At 56.9% G+C, this 12,291-nt stretch overlaps 5 protein-coding genes across 5 annotated transcripts; 4 read left to right on the plus strand and 1 right to left on the minus strand.

Moving 5' to 3' along the window:
* Positions 1–891: 891 nt before the first annotated feature.
* IUM83_08284 (Multicopper oxidase) lies at positions 892–2,598 on the plus strand (the record flags this gene model as incomplete). The annotated part of the gene is made up of 1 exon (XM_067932647.1): positions 892–2,598. The coding sequence occupies one exon, from the start codon at positions 892–894 to the stop codon at positions 2,596–2,598; it is 1,707 nt and encodes a 568-aa protein (XP_067790032.1).
* Positions 2,599–3,002: 404 nt separating this feature from the next.
* Positions 3,003–4,005, plus strand: IUM83_08285 (dehydrogenase; the record flags this gene model as incomplete). The annotated part of the gene is made up of 2 exons (XM_067932648.1): positions 3,003–3,301; positions 3,411–4,005. 2 exons carry the CDS (start codon positions 3,003–3,005, stop codon positions 4,003–4,005), a joined length of 894 nt encoding a protein of 297 aa, XP_067790033.1.
* A 264-nt stretch (positions 4,006–4,269) lies between these two features.
* Positions 4,270–5,175, plus strand: IUM83_08286 (dehydrogenase; the record flags this gene model as incomplete). Its single annotated transcript, XM_067932649.1, has 1 exon — positions 4,270–5,175. The coding sequence occupies one exon, from the start codon at positions 4,270–4,272 to the stop codon at positions 5,173–5,175; it is 906 nt and encodes a 301-aa protein (XP_067790034.1).
* A 2,303-nt stretch (positions 5,176–7,478) lies between these two features.
* On the plus strand, positions 7,479–8,210 carry IUM83_08287 (sperm flagellar protein 1-like; the record flags this gene model as incomplete). Its single annotated transcript, XM_067932650.1, has 4 exons — positions 7,479–7,596; positions 7,672–7,782; positions 7,857–7,966; positions 8,040–8,210. The coding sequence occupies 4 exons, from the start codon at positions 7,479–7,481 to the stop codon at positions 8,208–8,210; spliced, it is 510 nt and encodes a 169-aa protein (XP_067789939.1).
* A 1,416-nt stretch (positions 8,211–9,626) lies between these two features.
* On the minus strand, positions 9,627–11,303 carry IUM83_08288 (Phospholipase D; the record flags this gene model as incomplete). Its single annotated transcript, XM_067932651.1, has 1 exon — positions 9,627–11,303. One exon carries the CDS (start codon positions 11,301–11,303, stop codon positions 9,627–9,629), a length of 1,677 nt encoding a protein of 558 aa, XP_067790035.1.
* Positions 11,304–12,291: the final 988 nt, after the last annotated feature.

The following is a 12,291-nucleotide window of genomic DNA, read 5'->3' on the forward strand; positions in this document are numbered from 1 at the left end:
TTGGTACTGCGGACGAAGTGCCGAGGTGGAGCGAGTCGAGTCGAGTCGAGTCGAGGTGAAGCGAGGCTTGAGCGGGAGGAAGCGAATTCCGAAATGAGCACCAGACCCGTGCGCGGACTTGGGCTGCGGGCCACTGCCACTTTGGTTGAAGCTTGCAGAGAACATCGAGGTGAGGTGAGCACCACCCACTTCAGACTTGAGGTGCAGGGCTTTTGCTGTCCGTAAGAGACACCGTTTGAAGCCATCTCCAAGATCGTTGAGGCAGCAATCCAGCGGATCACGAGCGGCAAAATATCGAACCCGCGTGGCGCCGAATGTCTGGGCTAGCAGCCCCAGGAAGGCATCCGCAGAGACGACTGGCGCACAGCCCGTCCGGTGGGTTGCGACGTCAAGAGACCAAGCCTGCGCCACACCCACGGAAAGTCTAGCCCACGGATAGTCAAAGAATGCCCCAAGCTCAAAGAGAGCGATTCTCGATGCCGGTTGACGCTGCCGCCTCAGCTCGGTGATTCTTGTCGAGGTGGCCGTGCTGCGTTTTGAATCATCGTCAACGACGCACAGACCCTCGACCAGCGAATTCCTGATTACGCTCGCTGTTTGCTTACCACGGAAATTTTCGCGTCTGGTGTCTCGGCCGTTTCAGGGTCAGCTTCAACTCTACTGGTGCATTGCGGATCCACTGGGCTCTGAATCAAAAGAGTCTTGGCTCAAAGACATGCTATTGCGGCTAGCGGCGGCACTCGATCGGCTTCAACGCAAGCGAGCGCCGCTCCTTTGCTCTGCGGTCGCTGGCCTCAACCACTTCAAGACCAAAGCGATCTGCTTGCTCTCGTTCATTCCCCAACTTGCCTCCTCTCGACTCCACCGACAATACCACCCTGCAATCCAACCATGGGGCTTCTTCGCCTCCTCCCCGGCTTTCTGCTGAGCCTCGGCATCTTCACGTCCAAGGTCTCCGCCGACGCCGCGGCCTGCTACGAGTCCGTGGTCTCGTACGACTTCCGGGTGACGTACATCTCGTCGGCCTTCGACGGCGTCGCGCTCACCTCATTCGGCATCAACGACCGCCCGTCGCACGAGGCGCTGATCGAGGTTACCCTCGGCCAGCAAGTGGAAGTCACCGTGACCAACGAGCTGGTCGAGCCCACGTGTCTGCACTGGCACGGCATGAAGCAACTGGGCACCCAAGAGATGGACGGCGTGTCGGGCATCACCCAGTGCTACATCCCGCCCAACGCCACCGCCGTGTACCGCTTCGAGCCCGACAAGGCCGGCAGCTTCTGGTGGCATAGCCACCACTCCACGCAGTACTCGTACGGTCTCCGAGGACCTCTGGTGGTCCACCCTCGAGCCGACCAACTCCAGCCCTGGGAGAAGGACATTTACGCCGAGTACAACGTCCAACTCGCCGACATCTACCACGGAGCCCCGGGCGCCCCGCCCATGTGGGACTCGGTGCTCATCAACAACCTCGGGCGCTACAACTGCACCGCCGCCGCCTCGCACGGCTTCACAGACTGCTCGGACGACCAGCCACTCACGCGCTTCCGCTTCGAGGCGGGCAAGACGTACCTGCTGCGGCTCATGTGCATGAGCGCGCTCGCGCCCTTCGAGTTCAGCATCGACGAGCACGAATTCCGCGTCATCGCGGCGGACGGGGACTCGCTCGAGCCGTCGGACCTCATCACCAACATCACCATCAACGTCGGACAGCGCTACGACCTGCTGGTGGAGGCCAAGAACGCCACGGACGGAGAGAATATCGGGTCCTTCTGGATGAGGACGACGGGGCTCAACGGGCTCCCGTGGACGGCAGCGTCGGGGAGCAGTGCTGGCGAGGGGTTCAACGCCGACGGACTCGCCATCATCTACTACGAAGCCGACGACGACTCGGAGCCCACCACGCAACGCTGGAACGAGACGTCCACGGTCGGCGAGTTCGACTTCACGCCCGTGAACGCCACGACGCTGCCGGAGACGCCCGACGACCGAGTGATCGTCGAGTTCTTCTTCCCCGGCATCGGCCAGGTCTCGATCGACGGGAGCAGCTTTAACCAGTTCTTCGTCCCGGAGTACGCCCCGCTGCTCACCATCGCCGACGGGATGACCACCGCCGAGCTCCCGGTGTCGGCCAACGCGCGGCAGCTCGTGTACGGCAACCACGTGGAGATCGTGCTCGCCAACGTGCAGAACGAGCAGCACCCGTTCCACCTGCACGGCCACTCGCCGTGGGTCGTCGGCAGCGGCCAGGCGACGTTGGCCGAGGTGCAGAGCAACAGCTTGTCGCCCGTGAAGCTCTCGGGCGCCATGTTCCGCGACGTGTACACGGTCCCGCCGTGCCCCACGGACGACACCAACACGTGCACCGGCGTGGGCTACGTGGTGCTGCGCCTGAATGCCGACAACCCAGGCGTGTGGATGATGCACTGCCACATCGACTGGCACCTGGACGCCGGCTTAGCCATGATCTTCGTCGAGGGCGAGGCGCAGCTGCAAGAAGCGGGCGTGGACGCCTTCTCCAACAGCATCTTGAGCGTCTGCGGCAGCAACTTCACCGGAGCGTCCTACGACACCAGCACGACCGTCGCCGTGCCGTAGTTTCTGCTCCTAGACGGCGTAGCTCTACCATAGTGCAAGTAGCTCATAAGAGCCGTTCATGAGACCTTTTGACCCGTTCATCGTCTCTTATTTTCGCGTAGAAGAGCTCGACGGCCTGCGCTGCATCCAGACAACACCTGCAGTCAGCAAGCGCTCGCCATTCGTGAGTGCGCGTAGCGGGATTGCGCGGCGGCGATGTGCTGTACGGCGCCATTGGTGGAAAACTGGTTTACCACCCCAGCAGGAGATAGGTAGACACAGCACTTGATGCCGAGGAAGACCAAGCAGGCAGCAACCCTGTGCGTCCGCTGGACACATCGGACGACACGAAGAGTGAGGTCCGTCCTGTGTCGTGGCCATTCGCCAATCGGCCCTCTCTCGGATAGTCTTCAGTCCCTGCAGCCATGGCCCCAGTTCCTCCCGGCGCCAAGGTGTGGCTTGTCACGGGCTGCGCCTCTGGCCTGGGGCGCGAGGTGGTGTTGGCCGCCTTAGCCCGCGGCGACTGCGTGATCGCCACCGCTCGCAAGCCGGAGCGACTCGAAGAGCTGGAGCAGAAAGGCGCGCGAACGCTGGCGCTGGATGTGACCTGCAGCCAGGACGAACTGCACGCCGTGGCGGCCCAAGCGCTGGGCATGTACGGCACCATCGACGTGCTTGTGAACAACGCGGCGTACCTGCTCGAGGGCGCCATCGAAGAGTGCAGGTACATGTGATAGCCGTTACTGAGTCGGAGACCGCAACTGAACCTACACTTTTGAAGTGTCCACCGTGGTGATGCTTTCTGACTCGAAATGTCCGCTTGGTCTCTTCAGTGAGCAGGAGGTACTGGACCAGTTCAACACCAACGTGTTCGGCATGCTCCGCGTGCTGCGTGCGGTGCTGCCGCACATGCGCGAGAAGAGATCTGGCGTTGTGGCTAACGTGGGCTCGGCTGGCGGCTGGACGGGCATCCCGGGCATCGGGATGTACGGTTCAACCAAGTTCGCCATCGCGGGGATCACGCTGGCGTTGCGGGAAGAGGTGGCGCCGCTCGGCATTGAAGTCACGGTCGTGGAGCCTGGCGCCTTCCGCACATCTATCCTGGCTAAAGGTTTCGTGCCGGCAAAGCAGCCGATCGACGACTTCGAGCCGCTTACGAAGCCGCTGACGACGCACGTCGCCAACTTCAGCGGGAAGCAGCCGGGCGACCCGGCCAAGGCCGCGCAACTAATGGTGGAGGCTCTGACGAAGAGCGGTCGCTGCATGGGCAAGGCATTGCCCAGCCGCCTGCTGCTGGGCAAGGACGCCGTGAAGCTCGGACAGGACGTGCTAGAGAAGACCAAGCGCGAGCTGGACGAGTGGGCGGAGCTGGCCGGCTCCACGGATTTCCAGGACGCCGGCAAGCCAAGTGAAATGGTTAAACCGTAATAGAGAATCTCAACAAAGTGTCCAAGCATTGCATACGTGCGTCCGCGCAGGAGGACGTCGTTGAAGGTACAGTATCTTTAGTATCCACCAGACCGCGTGATGTGTCTTCAATCGCCCGCCAATGTGGCGCATCATCCAAATCGCTGGGGATCATCTGAGACCCGCCGGCCGCGTCAACAGGGACCCGAAGAACAGGGACCCGAAATCAACGGTGGCGCGCCGTTCGCACAGGTTATTCTCCAAGTGCTCGACCTCTCTCTCAACATGCCCGCGTTTTCGCAAGTCGACGGCCCCAAGGTGTGGCTCATCACCGCATGCTCGTCTGGGTTTGGCAAGGAGATCGTCCTCGCGGCGCTCGCCCGCGGAGACCGCGTGATCGCCACGGCGCGCGACGCCAGCAAGTTGCAAGACCTCGTGCACCAAGGAGCTCGCGCGCTGGCGCTGGACGTGACGGCGAGCGACGAGGAGCTCAAGAAGGTGATTGACCGAGCCCTGGGCTTCTACGGCACCATCGACATCTTGGTGAACAACGCCGCGTTCTTGCTCGGTGGGGCCGTTGAGGAGTGCACGCACGACGAGGCGTACCAACAGTTCAACACCAACGTGTTCGGCACGCTGCGGATGCTCCGCGCGGTGCTGCCTCACATGCGCGAGAAGCGCTCGGGCGTAGTGGCCAACATCGGCTCGGCCAGCGGCTGGTTCGGCATCAAGACCATGGGCGTGTACGGCTCCACCAAGTTCGCGCTCGCGGGTTTGACCCTCTCGCTGAGAGCCGAGCTGGAGATGTTCGGCATCGACGTGACCATCATCGAGCCCGGGTCGTTCCGCACCGCTATCCTGGGCAAGGGCTTCTCGGCCATGAAGAACTCCATCCCGGACTATCTGCCGATAACGGAGTCTCTGCACCACCGCATTAACCGCGTAAACGCCGACGAGCCGGAGGCGAGGCAGCCTGGCGACCCGGCCAAGGGAGCTCAAATCATTGTGGAGGTCCTGACCAAGAGCGGTCGTTGCGTCGGCAAGACCATTCCCAGTCGCATGCTGCTGGGCAACGACGCCGTGAAAATCGGCGACGAAGTGCTGGACCACAACCGCCGCGAGTTTGAGGAGTGGGCCGTGTTGGCGTCGTCCACGGACCACGACGACGTTGCTTTGCAGGCCAGGCTGTAAGCCGCGAGAGAAAGCTCTGACAAGTGAAGGACAAGGCTATGAATTCAACAACTGACCAAGTCAATTCAACAATAACCAAGTCCAAACTGTGAATAAACCGAAATGAATTCGTGAATCAATTTGTCAAGAGATTTATCTTCGCTTTGCTTACCGCTTCCAAGGTACAAGCTCTCCGACATTTGCGTCTTGCTGGCAGCTATTCACAGCGTCGCTGGTGCGTTTTTGCTGACATTATTTTTCCCCTTCATTTTTTGCTGCTCTCGTGAGCAACCGTGCAATTAGGCAGAACTCCCTTCTTGGTGAGGTCTGCGATGATCGATTTCGACGGAATCGCGCCATTGAGGCAACCGCCGCAGTGGTGCAGTGCAATCACGTTGTTGTCACTCGTAGCGATGATAGGAGATCCCGAAGAGCCTTCCTGGGTATCCACGTAATATCCCACATCGTCTTTGCGGCATTCGGTGACCGTGAGAGACTCGACTCGACCTGGTTGACCATTATATAGCCACGCGATCCTCTTACCATAGCCCAACGGATGCTGCGGGATGTAGATGGTCTCATCCAACACTGGCCCAGAGCCTCGAAACTGCAGATAACCTCCCGTCTTCGCATACAATTGCGAGTAATTCGCATTAGTAGTGTTGCCTCCGAGACGCACCAAGGCGTAGTCCAAATCCTCTGACACTGCCACAAGAGTCGTGGTCGTCACTCCAACGGGACCTGGGCAGCCACCTCGAGTATCACAATCTTCGTCACCTCCACAGCTCGTAGCCTCTGCAAGGAACTCCACTTTTGTGTTGAGCGCGTCTTGGTTATTACCGATGCAGTGCTGGTTAGTGATCAAATGCCCATCGCAACCCAACAGCCAGCCCGTGCAATACGCCATCGACATGCCATTCTCTTTGATGATAGACAGTCGAGCCACAGGCTGCGACTTCGCCAGCATTATTGCTCCTTCCGGACTGTTGGTGGCACTCGGAGTGCATGCCGCGTCCACTGATTCGTCTGTGCCGCAAATACTTTCGTGGTTGATATCCCCGTCATCATCGGACTCTGCTGTATTGTTGGCGTTGGTTAAGGGGACTTTGACAGGAACTTTTAAATGCTGGGCTTCATCCGCCATTTCTGTCGGCGAGAACAACAACCCACTGATCGTAAAGCCTCGGCATGAAGAAGGATTGGCTTTGTCGGGGGAAGATGATTTGAGAAGTTCTATCTCCACGCCATTCCCCGCAATCGCTGTCGAGTAAAACTTCCCGGTTGCATTCTTCCCCGATAGCGCTGCCATTGGAGGTGACGATTTCGGGGTCCCAGAGGCTCTCACGACGAGGACATCGGCTTCCGGCAGGTTAAACTGCGTGAAATGCAGAACGTAAATGCCCTTGCCGAGTCCGGGGTTCAGCTCCAGGCGGTAGGAGGGCTCGTTTGGCGTTGCTTTCGGGAGTTCCTCGTAGTTGGAGAACTTGCATCCCGCCCCGACAAGAATTGCAACTTCTTGGCCCGTGGTTTGTGCGAAGGCGCTCACAATTGCAAATGAAGCTATCAACAGTGCAAAGCGAAACTGCACCATGATCAGACCACGAAAAGCAGCACCTTCCCCCGCTCGACGTTACAGCAAACTGCCAAATTGCAGAGTGTCGTGACGGTATTTGGTGGTCGTCGAGATACCATGGCGCTTGACTTCATCTGACGGAAGTGTGAAGGAGAATATCCTGGTCATACTAAAGTTTGATTGACGAACAATTCTTGATGTGAAATGCGCGATAGATGGTTCTAGTACTTTGAGCCTTCCGACAGGAAGGGATACGATGATCTCATAGTCTCAGGATGATTGCAAGTTGGTCACGTGCAGGGTTTCCAGTACCGTTAGCAGAAAACATCCTTGACACCCAAACTGCTATTGCGGCTGACCATCGAATGAACAACCGGATGAGAGTTGCTGCTAGTGCACGATAGTTGCTGCTAGTGCACGATAGTTGCTGCTAGTGCATTGGGCCCGAACGGAGCTCCTTGCGCTGAGGAATGATACAACCAAGCAAAATATGTTCACTAGATCTAAAACGGTATCAAAATTGAACATAGATTCAAGTGAGAAAATCTACAAACGAGCGGTACAAGAAGTTGTGGGTATGCCAAAAGCAGGTAAATGCTTCGCTGCTTTGGCTTTGGCACCGTAGGCGATGTGGATAGTACTGCTCATGAAGACGTTGGGAGGGTGGGTAAGCAAGTGACAACTCGAAATAGCGACACTAAAATGGCTTGTGGGGGCTCCAGGACAGTTGAGAATTTGGCAGATGAACGCGATGGTGTTCGAAAGGAGCGACGAGATGCCCCGAGGAATGGATGGTGTCTACGGCTGGGTCGACCGGTTCAGCTTCTCGAGGCCGATGAAAAACCCAGCACGGGATTTTAGTGATGCGGGTACGTCGCTGTTTGCGTGTTTGGAGTTTTCAACCTTGATCTCAATCGCTGTTTTTCTTGTATTTTACCTTACAGTATTACTGGCTGAGATCCTGGCGCAACTGGTTCCGGCCTGGGTTCAACTTCATAATTACCCATCCACACTTCGATTCCAGCAGAAACTGAGTAACTGGGAGACGCTGAATCGTGAGCAATTGTGTTTTTCACCTGTTGACCTGCGTAATTTTGAGGCTAAATTTTGAATTCTTGTGATCACGTAGGCAAAGTGTTGACACGACTGAAATGTAGCATTTCTCACAAGCACCAGGAAGATCTGGCAAATGCTGTGCCAGGAGCAATCGAGCTACTTTTGATCCAAGTTAAACGAGCTGTACGTTTAAGAGCTGGAATTAAACTTCTGCAGGCTGAATGACATCTCTCTTTGATTCGCAGACCGCAAACAGCCCGTTCTTGTTAGCCAAGAACGCATCTACATCGATCAAAGATGCCGCGAGTACATCTCCTCGCTCTCGTTTTTCATCCACAACGTGTTCACCGCCGGCAACGCCAACCCCAACGAAGCAGAAGTTATCACCAAGTTCTCTCAAAATCCGTACAAGCGAGAGTTCACGTGAACAAGACACTATTGCCACCTCATTTTCGAAGCTCCTCCAGCTCATGTCGGACACAACCCACGAATTTGACGACGCCATGAAACCTTTTGAACCAAAACCACGAAACCGGGCAAACACAACACCAGGGCTCGAGCTAATCAACCAGCCCCGACGAACCACTGCTCAACCGCTGACTCCAAACTACGCAAAGCCAACTCTTTCCACCATAGCGATGGCTCGCCCGGCCAGCGTCGATGCAAAGCCACGGCAGCTTCACGCATCTCCGTTTGTGTTTCCGTCAAAAACGGACCAGGTGTCCGAAGCAAGTCCTCCTGAAAAACTTCTAGTGGTTCAAGGTGGTGATAACAAGAAGTATTTACCGTCGGACACGAATGAATTCCAAGAAGGGTCTTTCGTGTATTTCCTGTCATCCGAGGCCCTACCGGCTGCGTATTTGTCCGCAGACCCCGAGGATCAAGCTCAAGTAGCGCGAGTGATCAAGACACTACCGTCGGGTGAGTGCACCCTGCAGCTTTACAGGCGCGTTCCATCCCGTGATTCACCTCAAAACAACCCAAACAAGTCGAGGAGCTACTTCGCTACGCCACATTTCATCGACTGCTGCGGTACGCTGCTTCATACGATTCCGAACATCACCTTTGACCCACAAACGAACACGTGCGAATGGAGCATACGTGGCCGAAAGCCACATTGGAATGAAAACACCAAGTCTCGAGCCAAGCCAGCCCAGAACAACTCGCCACCGACCCACCGCCATTTCTACACTCAAGTGCTTACGCGACTCACGTTCACTCCCGCCAATTTGGCGGAACCGATCAGCCAAACTACGGAGAGCGTATCGCCTGGAGTTTGTCTGCCGTGCCGTAGCTTTGTTGAATCCTTCCGTGTTCCTGTAGCCCCGACGGTATTCCCCAAAGTGCAGGTGAGTCTCGTTTTAGAGCTTCCTGAACGATTCCCTCGATGAAGCCACCGCCGTCAACTTCAGCGCGAACTCGTGGTAGTATAATAGACGCATTAAAATCTAGTGAAGTGCCCTAAAACGGTGGACTTTCGTGAGCTTTTTATAAGGCGCTTAGTGTTTTTTATGCGTATTACATTCAATGCGTAGGTATGAGGCCAAGATGGCCGTGGGGCATGCTGGGTGCGAGCGAGTGGCATTGTATGTTCTTCTACTAACCCTGTTTCCTCCTCAGACTAGCCCTTAATCTCTTTCTCTGGTTGGGTATAGAGCAGTCCTGGGTCCCAGGCAGGTTTAATACTACTAGTAGGTTTATCAACTCATCAAACAAGAAGAGGAGTTTAAACTGTTTGTACTTTCACAAGTGTGGGTTTCGCTGAACTGTGATACTTCTCAAGCTACTCGCTAGACCGCAGAGTAGGATGGACATGATAGTGTTTGGTGTAATATCACCGCGTTTAAGCGGTGGAATTCGAAGACGTCGAGTTGGTAAACGCGGTGCCGCAGACACTCAAAATGCTGTTGGCAAAGGCGCTGACGCCAGCAGCTTGGAGCTCGTCCTCGCCCTCAACCAGCACCATCGCCAATCCAGCGTCCAAATGCCAGTCAATGTGGCAATGGATGATCCAGACACCGGGGTTGTCGGCGGTGAAGCGGAGTACGACGTAGCCGTGATTCGTGCACGCTCCGCTGTCGTCGGTATCGCAGGGCGGAACCGTGTAGACATCCCGCTTCATAGCCCCTGACAACTTCAGGTTGAGATTCCCTGCTTGAATGTCGGACAGCGATGCAGTTCCACTACCAACGACCCAGGGCGAGTGCGTGTGCATGTGGAAAGGGTGCTGCTCGTTCATGTCATTAACCAGCACCACTTCGATATGCTTGCCGTATTCGATCTTGCGTGCAAGCGTCGTAGCTGGGAGCTCTTCGGTCTTCAGACCGGCAGCGATGGTGAAGAGTGGGGGCTCGTCCGGAGCGGCAAAGTGCAGATAGTCAGCTCCGTCAATCGAGAAGTACCCGAGGCCACGGCGGAAGTCGAATTCGAGGATTGGGCGGTCCGACGGCACGGTCGGGAGCACGGACGCCTCGAGTGGCGTGAACTCATACTCGTTGATGGTGGTGGTTTCCGTCCAGTCGGAGGAGGTCGGGTCGTCGACATCGTCGTCCTCGTAGTAAAGAACAGCGAGGCCTTGGTAGTTGAAGCCGTCGCCAGCTACCGAGGCGGTGGCCGCAGTCCACGGGAGTCCGTACAACGCAGTGGCGCGAATCCAGAATGAACCGATCGAGCTGCTGGACGCAGCCTTGGCCTCGACGATAATGTCGTAGCGCTGTCCAGCATTGATCCGCACCGTGGTGATTTGGTCGGACGGCTCGAGATACTCGCTGTCGGCCGCAACCACCGAGAACTCGTGGCCGTCGATGCTGAACTCGAACGGTGATAGTGCGGCCATGTTGATAAGACGCAGGCGATACTTGTTGCCCGCTTCAAACTTGAACCGAGCGAGGGGCTGGTCCGTGTTGCACTCGGAGTAGCCGTGGGACACCGCTGCCGTGCAGTTGTAGCGACCGAGATCGTTGATAACGATGCTGTCCCACATGGGCACTACACCGGGAGAGGCGTGGTACAGATCGGCGAGCTGCAACGTGTATTCCGCAGCGACTTCTTGTTCCCAGGACTGCTGTTTATCCGCCGGTGCGTGGACGATAAAGGGTCCTCGCAGTCCGAAGGCGTACTGCGTGGAGTGGTGACTGTGCCACCAAAAGGTACCAGCGCGTTCAGGCGTGAAGGTGTAGACCGCGGTCCCGCCCGCTGCAATGCCGCATTGGGTGATGTCCGAGGTGCCGTCCATTTCTTGAGTACCGAGCTGCTGAAGCCCGTGCCAGTGCAAGCAGGTGGGCTCGTCGAGGTCGTTGGTCACGGTCACTTGGACGGTTTGGCCCAGCTCCACTTCTATGAGCGCATAGTTGGAGGAGTTGCCATTGATGCCGTACGACGTCAAGTGGACGCCGTCGCATGCCGACGAGATGTAGGTCACGTGCCAGTCGTAGGCGACTGTGGAGTTGTCCGCCGAAGTGGTCGCGGCGTGGAGAGAGAGACCCAGCAACGCAGCGAGGAAGAAGCGAGTGATGCCCATGGTGGTAAATGAGGTTTTAGTACTGGTGGCGTCGCCGGTGTCAGGCCCAGTGGAGGAAGTGGTGGAAGTGTGCAAATTGCAGAATGACTTAGTGAGACTGCGGCAAGGACTTCAGGGGGATATCCCATCGTGCGCTCGGTCTCAAGACCATCTTCGGAGATCGCTGTCCAGCGGGTGCAGCGCGGATCCTTGCGAATCCGGGGCACTCAGGAACCACAACATTGGGCGTGCCAAGCCACAAATCACATTTCAGGCCGAGCCAAATTTTTCCTAGGCAAGTGATCGCCCAAAGGCTACACTCCAGAGACCGAGGTTTTCGGAGACCACCGGCAGATGGGTCGTGCAGGTATCACTTGACCAAAAGTAGTGAAGAAAATTCCGGTTGAAGGGTGACACCACGGACTCTGTGCTGTAGTTGTTGAAACTGTACAACGATTCGCCTGTGGTACACAGGCTCGGTCGTGCGGTCGAGGGCAATGGGTTGACACAAGTCATGCGTGGTGACGATTCGTCCAGCTAAGCGTGGCCGGAGACCGACATAGTAGATATATTGAGCTGTTTGACGACCGGGCTTGCATCCAAACAGCTGAATCAAACGCTAGGCATTGCACCATCGAGGGCTCCGTGAATATCCATGGTTCTTGCCGTCAGCGCTCGTCGCGACGGTCGCCAAAGGGTTGAAGCGAGCGAATCACAGTAGATGAGGCGCCGATATGTCGGGATCCGAGCGTTCAAGAATTTCGGCGGTGCTGGTAAACAGGCCCCCGTGAGTAATGACGCATCCGCAGCTTTTTGCTGTGCGCAGCGAGCAAGCAGCAGCATGCGCTCGATCGCCGATCGGCGGGCAGAGGCACTAGCGACGGCAACGCCAAGCATCGGCAAGTTTGTGGCATGGTCTCCATCGACCAGAAAAGAAAATCAGCGATGTTTTTGTTTGTCGCCGCGCACTTATGCGTCCTGGTAGCACGTGGTAGTGACATATTACGTG

This window comes from Phytophthora cinnamomi (assembly GCF_018691715.1).
Source record: "Phytophthora cinnamomi strain GKB4 chromosome Unknown Contig49, whole genome shotgun sequence".
Classification (NCBI taxonomy): domain Eukaryota; phylum Oomycota; class Peronosporomycetes; order Peronosporales; family Peronosporaceae; genus Phytophthora; species Phytophthora cinnamomi.